Genomic DNA, 19,681 nt, shown 5'->3' on the forward strand with positions numbered 1-19,681 from the left:
ATGCAAGAACCAGGCGAGTCCAGACTCATTCATTTTTGGTAAGATAAGAAAATTAACTAATAGAAATGCTATTATCTTGTCCACATTATTAACTACAAAGCAGAGGTTTGATCGTACATTTGTGTCCGGTGTTGCACTAATCGAACATCTATATTGTTCATACGTGAAAATGAATAATAAAAAAAAGAAATAAATTAAAAATTTGGACTTGCCTGGTTTTTGCATCAAAGCCCTCATTTGTAGAATGTCAATTCCGAAGTTTTTCCAATTTGATGTTCTGGAAACGATGGACACATAAGGGGTGCGAGGTTTTGACTTCTCGAACCTTTAATCAAAACATTTTTCTCGAACTAAAGTCAATTTCAAATCTTTTAGAGTACTAAAGGGTTCAAGAGCCCTTTTCGGAGATTGAAAGCCTTATTTAAGCTATCTTTGAGGATATGGAAGCGTCAGGATGTCCCTAGAGCATTTTCAGCTTTGAAGGTTTTGAAAGTGCAATTTTTGGCTGTATAGTGAAGCATTACGAGTGTGTATGTTAAAGTACTCACTGTTTTAAGTAAAGTACGTGTTCTCTCCCTAAGAAATTTTTCAAATTGAAGGCCTAAAATATGTTCTTCTACGCTATGTTTGGTGACAGAAGGGATAGGATTCTGAGGCTTTCCGAGGAAATTTTTCGACATCGTGGCTTAAGAAAAAGATGTAGGGGAAGTGATGAGAGATTCAAGAGCTCTACCTTCTAAGTCGAAATTTTGTCCTGTTTTGGATTCAGTTTATAGTAGTCCGGACTTGCTTTCCCATATGCATTTCTGAGATGAAAGTACAGTCGGATCCCGACTTACGCGAGGGATGCGTCCCAAGACTCCTCGCGTTTTGGAAAAGTATTGTGTATGTGACATTTTAGAAATTTTTAAACGCCTTTCAAATTGTTTTAGACAATTTTTTAACTATATATTACCGATACTCACATAAAGAGCTAAATTTCTACCGTATTTTTAAAAAAGCTGCATTATTTAAACACTGCACTGTAAGAGTACTATACAGTAGATACAATAAGTTTCATTTATAACTTAAAAATTGAAGATGATGATTTATCTGATAAATCATCATCTGCGTAATCTGATCGTCATTCTAATATATTTTTAAGTGCACTACAGTAGCTTCGCATTTGCTTTATAACATTTAAATCTATGGTGACACCCCTCTTTCAGGGTCTCTATTATCTACAATACAAGAGCCAGATTCCAATTTTATATTGTTTGCATTTTGCTTAAACATTACTCTGCGAGCTTCATATTAAAACTAAGGTCTGGACTTATACGGATTCCCTTCTCTTGATGTTTAATTATATGTGTGAAAGATTTACTCATGCCTTATTGTCGTGTTACCTTCGACCCAATTTCTAGTTGTTAAAGCGTATCAAGAATCTTTAACTTTTCTTATATTATCGCAAACTTTCGTTTTTTGTCTCCATCTTCAAACTTTAGGTGAAACAGTGTGCATGCCGCCTGCCTTGTCTAGTGGTCAGAGATATCTGATTGCGACAGGAAGGTCCGGGTTTGAATCCCGGCTCGAGCATGGACATACTTTCTCTCTCCTGTCCTTGTCCGTTCTTTGTGAGAAGGTGTTGTTGTGCTGTGAATGGTTGCCTACCCTATAAACGGGTCCTTATGGCATGTGTGTACTGTTGAAGTCGGACTTCACACCAAATTACGGTACAGTTGGAAAAGTGAAGCAGTGCACCCCAAATTGCCAGCCTAGCTGACACACGACAACAACAACAGTGTGCCTAGGTGCTCAATATTTCATCACCTTTCATATTTAGAATAAATAGATGAAAAATGAGGAGTGGTGATTATACACACGAATAAAGCTATGTTTATAGTGCAGTGTGTGGGAACTTGCGCAGTCAGTGATGCTGAAAGGATGAAAGTACATTCACGAAGTTCAATGTTTAGTTGTGAATAACAAAGCCGAAACTTAGCATCATGATTCCTTTCCAAATATTTTCGCGTTGAGAGCGAGAAATTCGCTTTAGCTCTAAAGTTGTTTCTGAAAAACTCGCGTTATAGCCATTTCGCGTAAGTCGGAACGCGTTTGTAGCGGGAGTCGACTGTACTCGTAGCGATAAATTACAATGGACTCTTTTGCCAACTTACTGCATTTAGTTAAATTTGTCACAAGCAGCTGAGTACATAGTGAGTGTTACGGTTGCCTTTTTCTAGTTGGGCCATAAATCCAGGATATTGTCCACTCATATTTGTTGCCCCATTTCTAAACGTGCAGTCAACGATTTTCGAGGCTACGGAGAGCAAATTTTCGATTTCTCTCAAAAGTTGTTCCCTTATCCCAAGTGCTTCTATTGTTGTTTTCTTGGCTATTAGCCTTTTTAAATGCCTTAAATTCATTTCACTATGGAATGGATACACAATGATTGCTGGTCTACGATTGAAATATCAAGTGCAGCAGTGGTGCCCAACTTATGACCTGCGGACTACATAGGGCCCGCGAATCTGATCTATGTGGCCCGTTGTTGTGTTTAATGTTATGAAACTCAAAATATGTTCTGAAACATTTCAAACCTACTGATCATCTTCATTCAGTCTTATGAATGATAGTTGCAGAATTTAAAGCCAAGTAGTTACGTATTGGTTTCTGAAAAAATTTTAAAAAAATGAAAAAAAAAAAAAAAAAACAGATCCAAAGTTTGTATGAGTAAAATGAGCAAGAAGTAATTTTGGAAGCAAGTTTTGGTTAGTGATTGTCTTTCATTTTCCTTGTTTTTCCATTCTATTTAGAAAAAAATAATACATTTTATATTTGTTCTGCCTTGCGATATCCTTCTTAATATAAAGTGTAAAAAAGGTTGGGCACCTTTTCCCGTTTTACTTTATACACAATTTGAACTTGAATTTGCAACTTAAGTAATTTTTTTGGGGAAATTTGTTTGACAAAAAAGGGTCAACTGTTTAAGTTGGCCCCCCCTAAGCAGTTGGCCCAGTCGGGGATCCCCGACTAGCCGACCTGACCAGTCCGCCCCTGTATATATATATATATATATCAGGGGTCTGGCCAGAGGATTTTGGGTCCGTTAACGGACCCTTCACAAAAATCCGATCAACCAAAACGGACCTTTCACAAAATCCCGATCAAACAAAACGGACCTTTCACAAAATCCCGATCAAACAAAACGGACACTTCACAAAATTCTGATAAACAAGATCGGATCTGTCTCAAATTGTTTATTGAAAGAGCAAATCTGAAAGCAGAATAACGCATATTTCTGTGTATAAACCGATAATTTTTGGAACCTTTTTTTAAGTCAAATTATAGGGATCAGCTCATACAAAATCGGCTAATTTTGAAAAAAAAAAAAAAAAAAATGGCACTCTTGCGATGCTCCTGCAAGCGATAAATAATTGCTACTGCCAAAAAAATATAATGGTTGTTTGTTTTATCACAGTTAATTAGCAGCGGTGTTGTTGTAAACTTTTCTGAGAGGGCATTGGTAAGCACTTTTCTCCGCTCATGATTTAATAAACAATAATAATATATATCTGCGAAATGAACTTAGAACTGCAAAGGGATAGTAAGGGTGAGGAAAAAATATGATCGCTTCAGATAGGGTTACCAACTTCAAAACTATCACCACTTAGCGGTCTGGCGTTGAACCTTTATATTGACTTGAATAGAAAATATTCTCATCATTTTGTCGGCTTGTCAATATTTGCGTTTTTACGGTGCGGTGCGATGTTTAATTGTTATTTTGGGAGAAAATTATATGGGTTTTGATTTTTCGATGCTAACAAGGATGATTAACTTTAAATAAACTCTTTTAATTACCGTTTTTTTTTCTTCAGAGTCTACATTTTGAAAAATGCAATCCGATATGAGAATCATATTTTGTTCTTTTTTCAAGCTAACTTCGCTTTATTAGGATGCAAATAAATGAAAAGTTTCTTTATTTCTGTTGGAACTCTCATTTCAAGTTTTTAAAGCAAAATTCCATTTTCTGTTATGAGTCAAAAATTAAATTGCTGAATAGATGGTTTATTTTATTATTATTATTATTATTATTTTTTTTTTTTTTTTGGGTCAACTGTGTCCACAGATATTAATGATATGTTATCATAGGACTCTAAAATGCAATTTTAAAATAATTTTATCAAAAATATTTCTTTTACAAGCCGTTTTTATACTTTTGATGACTTCACATTGAGAATTGCGATCTCTTTGCATCCGCTATGGGAATCCGATTTTTCGAATTTTTGATGATTATTACGCTTTGTTAAGAGGTAAACAATTGAAAAATCTTTTTATTTTTGTTAAAATCACGGAATTTATAGGTATTAAACGAAATTCTGTGCTTTTTAAGAGTGTCTTGGGTCAAAAAGTTGAATGCGAAACCCTATTCTGAATATTGTTTCATTTATTTATATTTTTGTTAGTTATTTTAAATACTGTACAGAAATATATCTAGTATAATTTAACATAATACAGAATGGTAGATAAATATTGATAATTGAAAGAGCGATGCCCCCCCCCCCCCGCCAAATATCAGAAAAAAAAATCCAGAATGATTTTCTTGTCATAGAAGAGGAAAACACTCAACTTTTAGTTTAATTGATGCAGTTTGTGCCGTCTCTAAATTCTAAAATTTTGTTTTAACAAAAAAAAAATTTTTTTTTTGCGAAATTTTTTGATTTTTCACAAAATTAATTCATTTTTCACAAAATTATTTGATTTTTCACAAAAAAACGGACCCTGTGAAAAATCCTGGACAGTCCCCTGTATATATATATATACGTATATGTACAAGTATATGTAAGTAAATACTGTGGCGGATTTTGACAGTAGGCCCCTAAGCTATTTTAGGCATGGACGGATACCTCTTTGACCAGACAACTTGTTATGTCGGTGGCAAAACAGGCCATTTTTTAAGTTTCATCTTTCACTATGTGTGTCTCTTCCCTGTGATACATCAATCCATGTGGTTCTATTTTATTATTTTCCTTTTTAATTCTCCCGTTGTCTTTTTTGATTGATCTTGAAAGAAGAAGGGCCAAGGACAGTGTTGCAGGGATCTTATTTAAAGGGGCTGTAGAATATCCGCAATTTTAGTGGGTCCGGGTTTTGAAAAAATTTGAAAATATATATGTATAATTCTGCATTTTAAAGGACATATAAGTGTTTGAAACTACAAAAATATCACGGAAAAAAAGGGAGAATTAATTCTTTTAAAGTCATACACTATTTAACAGTTTTAGATGGTTCAAAATAAAAATTGTTTTTAATTCGACAAATCGTTGACATTAACTGACAGAGAGGAAGACCGGAGGAAAAGAAAAGATCACACATTGCCACTCGCTCACACCTGCTTTCGTTGTAGTTAAGTTATTGATTATCCCTCCAAAGCAACGACAAACACAGCACTGAATTAAATATAAAATGATTAATGGGCAATTCTCAAAAAAAGTCCGGTACGTAACGCTATTTTTTATATTTTATTCAAGTAACTATTAATTAAATATGGGATTAACTGTTATGCTTTGATAGTATATTAAAGAATGTATTATTCACCAACAGCATTATTTTTTGAAGGCTTGGGATAGCTGAGAAAAATAAAAAACTTAGCATTATGCACGGGACATTTTTTCGAGAATCGCCCTAATAGTAAAATATGCTTTAAAAGGAATGGTGTACACATTTAGAAAAAATGCATTTATAAAGTTGCATCTTGCCAATTCGGACAATTTCTATTTTATTCACTTTATACGAAATGAAATTGAAACACTTCTCAAGAAATTTCAAAGACTCATTTAATTATTTTCTAGGAGTCGAGAACCATTAAAATTATTCCAAACACTTCATTTGCTCTTTTCAGTCTCTGACAATTTAATACTTGATTGTACAGTTTTATGGAATTGTTCGAACTCCTGTAAGAAACACCTATTTTAAGTTTAATATGTGCCAGAGATTTCTCATTTACAATTTTGTTTTTCTTCAAGTAGAAGTAGGGCAGCAAACAAAAAAGAATAGAGCTAAAGCAACATTTTTTACTCGTGCTAAACAGATCGACAGCATGCATCAAAAGTAAAACAAAAGCAAGCAACAGAATTTTCCTAAGCTGTGAATTTTGGATTAAATCAATAGCAAGATATGGAAACATGTGAGTCACAAAAATTTATCTCAATCAATAAGAGACAGAAAAATGAGAACCATTATTTTTAAGTTTTTCTGGATGCAGCAAAGAGCTGAATATGGCATATTTTGGCACCCCCCCCCCCCTCCCATTTGTTGGAAATTTTAAAATAAAGGGTCTTTCAATTAGGGCGGGTGGATGTTGGAGGCCTACATGGCGGCTACGTTGTTTTGGTGACGTCTGTCTTATCTGCTGTTTATTATTCGTCACTGATGCCAAATCACCAAATCTGTTCTTAGGCCAGATGTGGGCCATAGGTTGGAGATCTCGTTCCTTGTAGACAATGATCGAACGCGCCCCCCCCCCCCCTCCCGCCGCCAAAGGCACTTTTTTGTTTTTGTGTAAGAGTAGATAGGACAGTAGTTGGTCCAGTGCTGCCCCATGTTTACTGTCCCTTTAAATTCTGTTGCTCTGCCTACTTTACACAAATGCCGACTTGAGCAAAATCTTACTTTATGCCGAATGATATATTTCAGGACTGCGGAGTCGGTCTGATTTTAAGGTAAAGATGTCAGAGTTGGGAGTTGAAGCGTTCATGAATCGGAGTCGATCATTTTCCCTCTAAGTCTGAAAGTGCCTGCAAAGTCGAAGTTGGATTAATTTTGGCATAAAGTAGTCGAATTCAAAGACTATAAAACTCCTAGAGTTGGTCATTTTCCCTCCAACTCCGCAGCCTTGGTATATATTTTACGTTCATTTCATAACTCTGCATTTTTTTTCCCAAAAGTTGATTACAGAATAAAATGTATCATTCATATACTTTTGCCGACTAATCTGTTGAAAGTGCCGACTGTCGAAAACATCTAGGAGGTGTCATACCCCACTCGCCCCCGTCTTGCCACGTTCCTGTACACAGCAGTAAAGTAGCTGCCAGGTCCCAGAACCTTTGGTTTTAAGTAGGAATACAACAAATAATAAATTAGTACAAGGGGTGATCAAATGAAAAGGTACGAAAGGACACGGTGGGTACAAATGTAGACTTTATTCAAAACATACATCATAGGCCTGAGCACAACGATCCCACTGATGAACAAGCAGCAGGATTCCTTGTTCTCAGAATTCCTGTGGCTGTGAAGAGACCCAGTCCTTCACAGTGTCCTTGAGTATGTCGTCCGAGTTGAAGTGCTTCGCTTTCAGGTGTTTCTTCAGTGGACTAAACACATGGACATGGCAGGGAGACATTTCTGGGCTATAGGATGGATGGTTACGAAGTTCCCATCCGAAGATGATGAGATGAAACCCATTTCTAATAATTTTGTAAATTAGCAGAGTATAATAAATGACTTTAAACTTTTAAAAAGAAGAAATAGCTTTATTTGCTGTCAACACTTAAAATAAAACTATAATCATTTTAAATAAATATTTCTACGATGACCAATTTAAGGAAGTCAAAATCAAATCAGCCAGTTAAGTCACATGTGAACTGAATAAGGTGCGGCGTCACCGCTTATCATAATGGATGGTTCTTTTTTTTTTTGATGATTTTGTTAGATTTGTATCAGATTATGTCCATCTTTTCAGGCCAACACATGTTTCCCTTATATTTCTTCATGGTAGGTACTTTAAATTCGCCATTCCCAATTTCCATAATTTTTCCAGGGTATACCCTGTAAATGTATTTCACAGCTATATAATCCCCACAATGAGACCCCCAACATAAATCTTATGACTCTGAGTTCCAACGACCTTTTTCTCGTTTGAGTTTTTCACTCCAACCTCACATCAAGGCAAAATTCCATCTTTTTCATTATCACTGCAAAAACTCAATCCAAGTCCACCTAAACTATTCTTACTCTCTACATATTTAAAAATACTCCTCTTCAACAGTAAAAAACAGTTTTTTGAACATTTTCCTCTTTTTTCTAGAAATGTTTGTTTTTCCTAATACTTCTCTCCCCCCCCCCATCCACACATTTTTCTGCACATAAAGTTACTTATTCTGTTTTATACCATTCTAATGTTGAAAGAGGATTTTTAATGAAGAAATTTATTGAGACAGTAAGCAGAAAAAAATACAGAAAGAAAAAAAAATCCACAGATGATTTTTTGAGTTTCATTTTTTACCCCCCCCCCTTTTTTTTTTGTATTTGTCTCTTTTGATATCTTGTTTTATCATTCCCTTTTTCTCCGCTAATTTTCGATCAAGTCATTAATTTTCAACTGTTTCTGTGTTCTATTTTCAGCATCATGTGTCGAAATGCTTAATCTTTTTACATCCTTAACAGGAATTGAAAATTTTGCCTTCAGAGTGTTTTGCAATCCACTTTAAAATGGACTAATTTTTAACATTATTTTTAGTTAACTTATTAAATTTCTTGTCTTTCATGCTCTGTGGAAGCAAATAACAATTTTTGTTCTTTAAAGGAAAATAGTACTCAAACTATTTTTCCATATGTAACAGGGTTAAATGCAGCTTTAATAGCTGCTGCTCAACTAAAAGTAAGATTTAGATCTGGTAACAGTGTTTAATGTTTTATAAGTTTAGAGCATTTATATAGTTTTAGTGGATTAGAACATAATGTTATAGTGAAAAATCTATATCTTGTGTACAAATGCAATTTCTTGCTTTATCTTGGTATAAAAAAAAAAAAAACGAGCTGATGTGTGCCTTGAATGACTTCCTTTTACTCCAATTTAATGTAATTTTCCAATTATTGGTATTTTTAATGTGATTCAAAAGTTTACTCTCTAAATATCACCAGCAGTGACCAAATTGAAGCCAGAATAAAAAATTTTTTTTGCCAAATTTGTCGCCAAGTTGGCGACCAAAAGACTGGCAATATATCGCCAAGTGTCCGCCAAATTGTAACACCATTTGACTTTACATCGAGATTAACAATGATTTCCTCCCAAAAAGGGGCAAAAGACCCCCTTAGAAACACCTGAATGCAACCAAAAGAGGAGGTGCACAACTAGACCCCACTAGGAGTCTACGTACCAAATTTCAACTTTCTAGGACATACTGTTCTTGAGTTATGCAACACACATACGCACATACATACGTACATACGGACCTCACGAGAAAACTCGTTGTAACTAACTGTGCAATCGTCAAAGTGGATATTTTGCATGTCTATAAGTTCTTAGGCACTTATCCACGTGTGGTTGAGTCGAAAAAAAACTCAACATTTATTCGGGGGTGAGGAAAATGGAAATTAAGGTCGATTTTTGAGTGAAAATATTTTCGCGAATACAATACTTTCTTTTTTGTAAAAGGAAGTACAAGAGTCTTCTTCTACCTAACTACACCAAAACTATGCTTTCAACAAAAAAATGTTCTCTTTCCCTGAAATATGATCATTTTTAAATGCTATAGGTAAGAATTGCAGAAGAAAATGGGTTTTTTGTATTTTTTATGAGCAAAAGTAAGAGAAAATATATAGGTAATTAACAGCTAACTACTTTTTTTTTTCACCCGCTACACCTGGAATTCTACTTCCAATTTGGTTTCCTATAAAAATGTCATGCTGATATAAAACTGAATTCTTTCTTTGGTCTTTTTTTATGTAAATTCTGTTAAATAGGTCCTATTTTCTGATTTGAATTTGTTTTTTTCCCCTCTTTTCATTACTCTCATACCTGAATTACCTAATTTTGGCTCCTGCCAGATTTCCAAACTCCGAATTTCGAGTCCTATAAAGGCTCAGGTTAAAAAAAAAAACATACTTAGGTTTTAAAAATCCTGTGCATATTAAGGTGGGTTAATTTTATTTATTTATTTTTTTTTTTTTCAAATTGAAGTCACTTGTGGTGGGAAAAGTTGTGCATTGGCATCAAAGTTCGCATATTTTTTTAAATTTTTTTTGGAAATTAAAATATATTTAGATTTGGATGTTTATCTTAAAATGTGGAGGCAAAACAGTCATGAGCGAAACTTGAAAAGAAAATTAAAAAGTTTGACATTTTCCCTGTTTTATTCCAACTGAACACTAAAGAAGCAATAGGGGGAGGTGGAACACGTTGGACTATGGACTGGTCTCAATTATTTTAACGCTGTTAATGTTTTTAATTTTATTTTTTGACCAACACAATAACACCTATGGTCGTACAAATCCTATAATGAAATCACATGGTACAGTTACAGTAAAACCCCTCAAATGCGAACACTAAGAAGACAATTTTTTTTGTCTACAATAGAGAGGGTTCGCAGGATAGGGGTTTAATAATGTTATTTGTCTTGGAGTAGGGGAATTACCCTACTCCGCATAGGAGGAGTGTTCACATTTGAGGGGTGTCTGTTAGGAGGGGTTTTACTGTATATTGAATTTTTTTTTATTCCAGATAGTGTTATTTCAGTAGTGCTGAGCAGTTTTTAGAAAACTGCAACTGTATTTATTTTTTTAAATGGTTTTCATCAAAACGGGGGGGGGGGGAGGGAAATGTACTCCCTTCTTAAAGTATGTTTTTTTAGTTCAAAATTAATTGGCAATTTTTTCATTTTTTGTCAAAAAGATTTTCAGACCAAGAACGTAAGGTAGGTTGGTCCACTCTTTGTGGGCCACATTGGACCTGACCAACCTTCTCCATATACTTTAAAAACTTTTTTTCTCTTAAATCTTAATAATTATAACAATATACTTGGTATTTCATTTTGAGGAGTAGTACTGCTCTTCAAATTCCGATATTGAAGAGCTGTTTTGCAACATTTGCTAAATTACATTTTCAACAAGAAAAACAAGTTTTAAGATATGTAATGTTTAATGTGTGCATTTAAAAAGTTTTGAACAATGATTTAATTATAAACTTTTTATCACTTATCTTATAAAAAATAGAAGAACTGGTCCAAACAGGTGGTTCTACAAATACAAGATTAATTAGGGTATAAAATTTTCAAAAATTAAATTTATACAATTGAAAAAATTAAAACCATTTGCACATTGTTTATTAATAAAAATAGTCTTCTGAAATCTTTAAGTATACAATATCAACATCTAGTTTTGTCATTCACATTTCAAAAATATTCAAATTTTTTTTGCATCGCAAAATTTTCGAAGAAATTTATGATATTGGATCGTGTTTCATACGTTTTGAATTACAAACTGCAATGCAATACCGCTTATTTCCTACACTGGCGCTTTGTATGGGAACGATATGCAAATGGATTCTTTTGAGTGAGATTTTTGAAAATACTATGGGAATCGTGCAATTGGTTCTATTATTGTTAATATTTTATTTGTTTTATTTTTTGCAGTTAATCCAACATGACTTGGAAACTTGCCGACGTTGGAGACTGGTCTTTTCATGGAGTTAATCACAGCATACAAGGCAATGGTGGACCTGATTGCGTTAACTTTTTATCGATTGAAAGGCGTATAATGGAGACCTTTCTTGCTCTAACTATTGCTTGTCTTTCTCTTATTTGGTCTTATAAAAGATGCACTGTTCCTCCAGTTCCAAAAGTAATGAGGGAAGATAGAGGTGGAAAACGATTGCTCTTAGTCTTGATGTGTTTAGTGTTTGGAATTGAAATAGGCTTCAAATTTTCTTCTAGAACTGTGATATATATTTTGAATCCATGTCATGTTGTCACTGCTATTCAAGTACGTATAGTTCATCTTTTAGTTGAAATGCCTTAGTATTGTGATAAATACAGGGTGTCTGAATCAAATGTACCAAACTTAAACAATCAATTTCAAAAAACTGTTTACGTGCTACAAGGGCTGTTTTGGTCAAATTTGGCAGCTGAATTTTTAGAGTTTGGTGGTAATCCCTAATAAAAAAAAAAAAACTAAAATGTGTCTTTAGGACCTCAATTTTGAAAAATTACTTGGAAATTTCAGTTTTCTAACATTTTTAAAGAAGATTCTCAAGTCCATCCACCTTCCCTAATATCTATAAAGATAACCTAAGATTGAGTATTTACAACTCCAGTTCCAAAAAACTTCTGGGGTAAGGTCACCAAATCTTTCCTGCTCAAGATAGCGTACTTTTAATGTGTAATTTAAAAATATTTCTGAATTAGAACTGTCCAACTTTACTCTTAGTGACACTAGAGCATCCCCTAATGACCTCAAAAACAGCCAACACTAGCCTTTTCTAGACTTTATTGTCGAAAAACCACTGGAAAGAGTCTGAACTGCCCAAATTCCTTTAGGATAGTTTTAAATTTTGTTTTTTGAAATTTTCGCGGGGAGCCACCAAACCTTTCTTTCCAAAAAGTTATATTATTATAGTCAAAAATGAACTCCAGTTTCAAATTTAAAAAAAGAGGTATCCCGCAACCCTCTTTCCTTCCCTCAATTGTTATTATACTTAGCTTTGCATTTTTAAAATATCAGAATTGAAAAATTCCCGGAAAAGAGCTGATGGCATCTTTAAAAACAGTAAAAACTGACTTAATTATTGGAAAAAACTAGAAAGGAACTCTGAACCCCTAAAACTCCAAAATTACTTTAAAAAAAAGCCAAAAATTGACATTTTTTACTTTAATTTAGAAATAAGCATTTCACAAAATTTTCCATGTTAATCTCCCACACCTTCATCCTTCTACTGAGGTAATCGAATCCAGACTAAATTCGAGTTATAAGGAAATTTTAACTTTTTGCATTGTATTCTTCAAAGAAATAAATTACACATAAAGAATTTAGGTATTAACCTTATCTTAAGTTTATAAATTCTCCCTGTTTCTGTTGTTTTTTTAAATTCAAACTTGGTACAAAAATTCGAAGATGGGTAGAGGGGCGGTGGTTTTTCGAAAAAATCGATTATTTGGTACTGTTTTGAGAGGTGACCATTAGGACGAACATATCAAGCAAGTTGGTTAAAAAATATCAAATGGTCCCTCCCTAAATGATCTGCTAGATTCACCACCTTCTGCGGATAATCAGGAGCTGATTGTACATTTATTTTCTGTCAAAAAAGTCGATCATTTTTCAACATTTTTTCTGAAAAAAACTCAGTAAGGAATAAAAAGTTTTTAATGAGTGCTTAATTTTGACTTAATAAGTTACACGAAATGAATACTTTTTTCTTCTACCCTTTTAAGGTAAAACTAACTTGTTTAATTGAAAATTTGATTAAAAAAAAAGGCTAGTGATTTTTTATAAGCCCTAAGTTCTGAAACACAATAATATGATAGTGATGTTCCTGACCTTTATTTTTGAAAAGTAATTCTTTAAAGGAATTTACTTAAAATAACAATGTCCTCTTTCAAATATATGCCTGAAAATTTTCAGTTTAAAATATTTTTCCTTGTTTATTGAATATTAATGTACCAAGTCTAAAATAAAATCGTGATTTCTTTATTAGAAGAAAGAAAGTGCATACTACCATCTTGTAAGAAATGTTTGGCACGCATTTGCTCTGTTACAATTTACATATTATTCACTAAATTTCATGCTATGTGAACTTTTTACTTCCAAAGGTCAAACTCGTACAGAAGGGAATGCTAGTACCCATGGAGACTCCCTGTCCTGCTCTACCCAAAAGCTTCACAGGGAACTAGCCAAAGCTAGGGCGTCTCTTGAAGGGAACACGGATATTTACTTGGAAAAAAAAGCAGTGTAACAATTGCAGGGGTCTGCCCAGGATTTTTCACAGGGTCCGTTTTTTGTTAAAAATCATAATTTTTTGAAAAATGAATTAATTTTGTGGAAAGTCAAATAATTTCGAAAAAAAAAAAAATATATATATAATATTCAAAACGAAATTTAGAATTTAGAGGTGGCACAAACTGCATCATTTAAACTTAAAACTGAGTGCTTTCCTCTTCTATGTTGAGAATATCATTCTGGGGTGTTTTTTTAGTATTTGGCGCAGTGGGGGGGGGGGGGGGTGAGCGGTGGCATTGCTCTCTCAAGTATCAACATTTATCTACAATTCTACATTACGTTAAATTATACTAAAAATATTTCTGTACAGTATTTAAAATAATTGTAACAAAAAAAAAAAAATTCAGACACGGGTTCAGCATTTTACTTTTTCACCCAAGACACGCTAAAAGAAATCACAAAATTTCGTTTAAAACTTATAAATTCCGTGATTTTAACGTGAAAAATACAAAGAGATTTTACTTGTTTACCTCTTAAAAAAGCATACTAAACATCAAAAATTTAAAAAAACGGATTCCCATAGCGGATGCAAAGAGATCGCAATTCTCAAAGTGAAGGCATCAAAAGTTTAAAAGTGGCATGTAAAAGAAATATTTTTGATAAAATTATTTTAAAATTGCATTTTAGAGTCCTATAATAAACATATCATTAATATCTGTGGACACAGTTGAAGCAAAAAAAAAAAAAAAAAAAATTAAACCATCGATTCAGCATTTAAATTTTTGACTTATAAAAGAAAATGGAATTTTGCTTTCATAACTTGAAATGCATGTTCTAACAAAAATAAAGAGACTTTTCATTTATTTGCATCCTAATAAAGCAAAGGTAGCTTGAAAAAAGAACAAAATAGGATTCTCGCATTGGATGTTAAAAGATTGCATTTTTCAAAATGTAGACGTCTAAAAAAAAAGGTAACTAAAAGAGTTTATTTAAAGTTGATCACCCTTGTTAGCATCGAAAACTCAAACCCATATAATTTTCTCCCAAGATAACAGTTAAACATCGCACGCACCGCGCTCATAAAAACGCAAATATTGACAAGCTTGTAAAACGATGAGAATATTTTCTAATCAAGTCATTGTAAAGGTATAACTACAGATGCTAAGTGGCGATAACTTTGAAGTTGGTAACCCTATCTAAAAAGATATTTTTTTCCCCCTCCCTTACTATCCCTTTGCAGTTCTATGTTCATTTCGCTGATATATATTATTATTATTGTTTATTAAATCATGAGTGGGAGAAAAGTGCAAAAGTGCTTACCAACGCCTTTTCAGAAAAGTTTACAGGAGAAAACTGCTTACCAACGCCTTTTCAGAAAAGTTTACAACAACACCACTGCTAGTTAGCTGTGATAAAACAAAAGAACAAAATTATTTAAATCCAAACTTATTCTCAGCTGTTAATTTCTTTCCAAGAAGCAACAACAAGCATTATATTTATTTGACAGTAGCAATTATTTATCGCTTGCGAGATCATCACAAGAGTGCCATTTTTTTTTCGTAGCAAATTTTGTATAAGCTGATCCCTCTAATTTGACTTTAAAAAAGGTTCCAAAAGTTATCGGTTTTATACGGAAATATGCGTTATTTTGCTTTCAAATTTGCTCTTTCAATAAGCAATTTGTGAAAGATCCGCTCTTGTTTATCAGAATTTTGTGAAGGGTTCGTTTTGGTTGATCAAAATTTTGTGAAGAGTAAGTTTTGGTTGATCGGGATTTTGTGAAAGGTCCGTTTTGGTTGATGGGATTATTGTGAAGGTTCCGTTAACGGACCCAAATATACTCTGGTCAGACCCCTGAATTGTGGATACAAGTATTTGTATTGAAAGGAGATCTTGTTGAAATTGAGAATGAAAAACCAATGCAGTCAACCCTTGTTTATCATGGATAATCGGTTCCAGATTCTACCTCGATAAATTGAATTTCCGCTATGTAGCATTTTTTATTTATAAAATCAAATTTTTTTCCTAGTTTGAGTGTAGAAAATTAATTTACGACACTTCAAATGCATTTTTTAACATAACTAGCACTTTCTAGATTTGAAATAACACCCTGAAGTAAGCATTTTGTGTGTATTACACTCTAGATATAAAAGAAATTAGACAATAACACCCAGTTCTTTCACACTGCCACTTGCTTCTGAAATTAATGCAACTTGCTAGATGTAAGTTCAAATGAGTGACTATATCTTCCTAACCCGCCTCTGTATTCTTGCAGGTTCAATGTTTTTAGAATTCTTCTCTTCCCCCCCCCCTCCCCCTGTCTTAACTGATTTTACCACAGCCTGTCAGAAAAACTTCATTGTCTTAAAAGACAATATTTTATCACGCTTTTTAAGGAAATAGTTAACACAAGCCTATGAGAAAAGATACAAGAATAATTTTTTTTTAAAACCCCTCTGGAATGAAGCCGCGAAAGTCAAAGCACGAAGTTGCAAGGCAGGACTTTAAAGAATTCTATTTGACTAAACTGGTTTGTTTATAACCTTATCATAAAAGTAGTTTCAGCAATTTCAGTAACTTATTTGTGCTGTCTTGCATTATTTGATTTTTATTTCTTTCCAGATATTCCTTCTTGCTGCTCCTCCTACTTCTAAAGTTGTGACTGCTCTATTTCGAATTCATATGCACTGCTTGTATGGTGCTTTTTTAGCAATTTTTTTTCCTGTTCTGAACACAAGAAAGGTAAAGGTTTAATTGATTTTTTTATTTCAAATTTTCAAATTAAAGTAAAAAATGAAAGATTATATTATGATTGTTTCTGATTGTGATTTTAAATCACAAGCTAAACAAAATTGACTGTAACTTAATTGGTGATAACATTTGACTAGATTATTTGCTTGTTACAAATAATTAGTAAATTTATTTGATGTTTTCTTATTTTCAAAGATAAGATTTATTTTTAGTTTTTTGATAGAAGCATCAACAAATGTAGTAAAAAATAATTTCAAGGTCAACATTAAGCCTTAGGGCAGTAATTTTTTTAACTTCCAAACACGTACTACTGCGTAAAATTTCAAGCCTGTTAGTTATTTTTTTCTGCTCTGGCAAGAGACCTGAATTTTGAGAATTTTACATAAAACTCCTTAAATACGAATAGCACATTACAAAGTAGCTACATTAAAGTAGAAAAACAACGTTTAAAAAAGCACAAATTTGCCAATTGCAGCAGACACCAGTTTCGGCGTTACAGGGAACGCCTTTTTCAATGCAAAAAGTAAATGAGCTTATGGATGAAAAGACATCCGACAAAAGCCAATAGCAGACTAGCATGCAGCTTAAAAGATAAAAATAGCGGATTAGCCAAACACCAATGAGAAAATTATAAACCGATCAGGAACCAATAGGAATGCAAGCAAAGGCCAAGAGCTTTCTCTTAGGTACGGAAAATCCAAAAAGAAAGAATTCAATTGGACAAAGATTAAGCCGAAGCTTAAACAAAAAGAAAATTTTGGTAACCGAGAACCGCAAGAAAGGAAAAGCTGAATGGAAGAAAAAAACACCACGAAATAAAATAAACAAAAAACAAAAATATTCGAAAAAAGGAAAAATAAAGATAAATAGAAGAAAAAAAAGGGGGGGGGGGAATGTCAATCAAGACAAAAAGGTGAGAGTGTTGTGAAGGTTTATAACAACACCCTAATTTTGTATAAGAATTTGACTCCATTATTTTATAAAAATCGACAAAACTTTATTTACATCACATATCCTTCAAGAAGTCGTCATTTTTATTTTCTCAAGACCAAATTTTGTGGAACACGATCTCGTGCGTCTTTTTCACTTTTTTAAATTACGTGTTGCCATTCGGCAGTTTGTGTTAAATAGAAATAAAATAATTAAATTTTAGAATTAAAAGACATTAAAAATATGGATGAAAATATAATACTAGAGAATTATTACGTGGTAATAATTTTGACTGAGAAGGGCACTTCAGTACCCCCTTCCCAGTAATGATGATAATAAATGCGTTGCCGAAAGTTACGCATTAACCACGAATGACATGTCCATAATTTTGTGGGAAGTGAACTGTTCGTCCATATTTTGTCCTATATGAAGTTTCTTCATCTTTTTTACGCATTTCTTCTTCTGGTTGGTTAACATTGTCCTTGTCAGCAGACAGAAATGCTGGTTTTAGCCTGTCTACAGACACAGTGACATTTTTACCTTTTATCATTACTTTGAACACTTTCGCGCCGTGCTTGATGACTGCATAAGGTCCGTTGTATGGCGGCTGAAGATTTTTCCGCACCCCATCATTTCTGATAAAAACATGGGTGCAAGTTTTTAAGTCTTGTGATACGAAAGGCTTAATATTAGAATGTGATTTTGTCGGTAAAGGAGCAAAATCGTGAAATATATCTCTTAGCTTCTGTATCATAGTTTCAGGGCTTTTTATAACCGAATATTCATCGAAAAAATCTCCTGGAAGTCGAAGTGAAGTTCCATAAACAAGTTCGGCTGGTGAAACATTCAGATCCGTTTTAATTGCTGCACGGAATCCTAGGAGTATGGTGGGAAGAACTTCGGTCCATTTTTCATTTCGTCGAGCTTTTAAAGCACATTTTAATGGTCGATGCCAGTTCTCAATAAGACCATTTGATTGAGGATGGTATGGTGAAGTTCTTATCTTTTCGGCACCAATGAATCGAGTTAATTGTCGAAATAGCTCAGACTCAAATTGACGACCTTGATCTGATGTAATTTTTTCTGGACAACCAAATCTTGAAATCCATTCAGACATCAACGTCTCAGCGACAGTTGGTGCTGTCATATCACAAATAGGATATGCTTCTGGCCATCGCGTTGCCCTATCAATTACCGTTAAGCAGTAATTCTTTCCTTCAGATTCTGGTAGTGGTACTATTAGATCAATGTGTATATGGGCAAACCTAGATGTGTTAATATCAAATTTTCCTTCTTCAGTTTTAGTGTGCCTGAAAACCTTTGATCTTTGGCAGTTTAAACACTCTTTAACCCATACTTTGATATCCGTAGCCATTGAAGGCCAAACAAATCTCTGCTTAATAAACTTAGTCGAACCTTTTATACCTGGGTGTGTTAAATTATGTAGGTTTAAAAAAACTTGTTTACGAAAACTTTTTAAAAGGTTGTGCTTTTCCTGTAGAAATATCACAAAATATTTCAGTTTTTGAATCAGGCATAGTAAGTAATTTTAATACTAAATTAGATTCCTTATTTTCTAAAGCAGATTTAAGTTCTAAGTCAGATTTTTGTTCAACACCTAACTTAGCGTAATCTAGCGAAGTAGGAAATTTAATTGTACTTATTCGAGAAAGGGCATCGGCTGCTTCATTTGAGCTACCTTGCAAATATTCAATGTCAGTTGTAAACTCAGAGATAAAGGATAACCATCTACTTTGCCTATTTGTGTAGGTATCTCGTTTCTTTTGTAAAGCAAATTTTATTGGTTTGTGATCAGTGTATATTATACATTCTTTCGCCTCGATGAAATGTCGAAAATATTTTACTGATTCATAAATGGCTAATAATTCCCTATCAAAAACCGAGTATTTTAACTGAGCAGTATTCAGTTTTTTTGAAAAAAATGCTATTGGTTTCAACCCTTCTTCAGTCTGCAGACTTAAGGTTGAACCAATGGAGAAATCACTAGCATCAGTGTGTAATGCTAACTGCCCATCCTGCGAGGGAAAGACCAATGCAGCGCCAATCAAACTTTGTTTAGCTTTCTCAAATGCGTCATTCAAAATTGGAGACCTTTCAATAGGAGTGCTATCATTCTTTTTACATCCTCTTATTTGATCTGTTAAAGGGGTAAGCAGTCTTGCTGCATGTTTAACAAATCTTCTAAAATAATTTATTAATCCAATGAATCGTCGAAGCTCTGATATTGTTTTTGGCTTAGGATAATTTTGAATGGTTTCAACTTTTGATTTTAAAGGTTTAATTCCTTCAA

The 19,681-nt window shown here is 33.5% G+C and overlaps 1 protein-coding gene across 1 annotated transcript in view; it reads left to right on the top strand.

Moving 5' to 3' along the window:
• Positions 1-11,400: 11,400 nt before the first annotated feature.
• LOC129218015 (transmembrane protein 164-like) overlaps positions 11,401-19,681 on the top strand; it is a 50,791-nt gene continuing 42,510 nt past the window's right edge. Inside the window, exons 1-2 of the mRNA XM_054852193.1 lie at positions 11,401-11,739; positions 16,312-16,431. Coding sequence (XP_054708168.1) covers positions 11,401-11,739; positions 16,312-16,431 — 459 coding nt within the window. The remainder of the gene's footprint in view (positions 11,740-16,311; positions 16,432-19,681) is intronic.

This window comes from Uloborus diversus, chromosome 3 (assembly GCF_026930045.1).
Source record: "Uloborus diversus isolate 005 chromosome 3, Udiv.v.3.1, whole genome shotgun sequence".
NCBI classification, from domain to species: Eukaryota; Metazoa; Arthropoda; class Arachnida; order Araneae; family Uloboridae; genus Uloborus; species Uloborus diversus.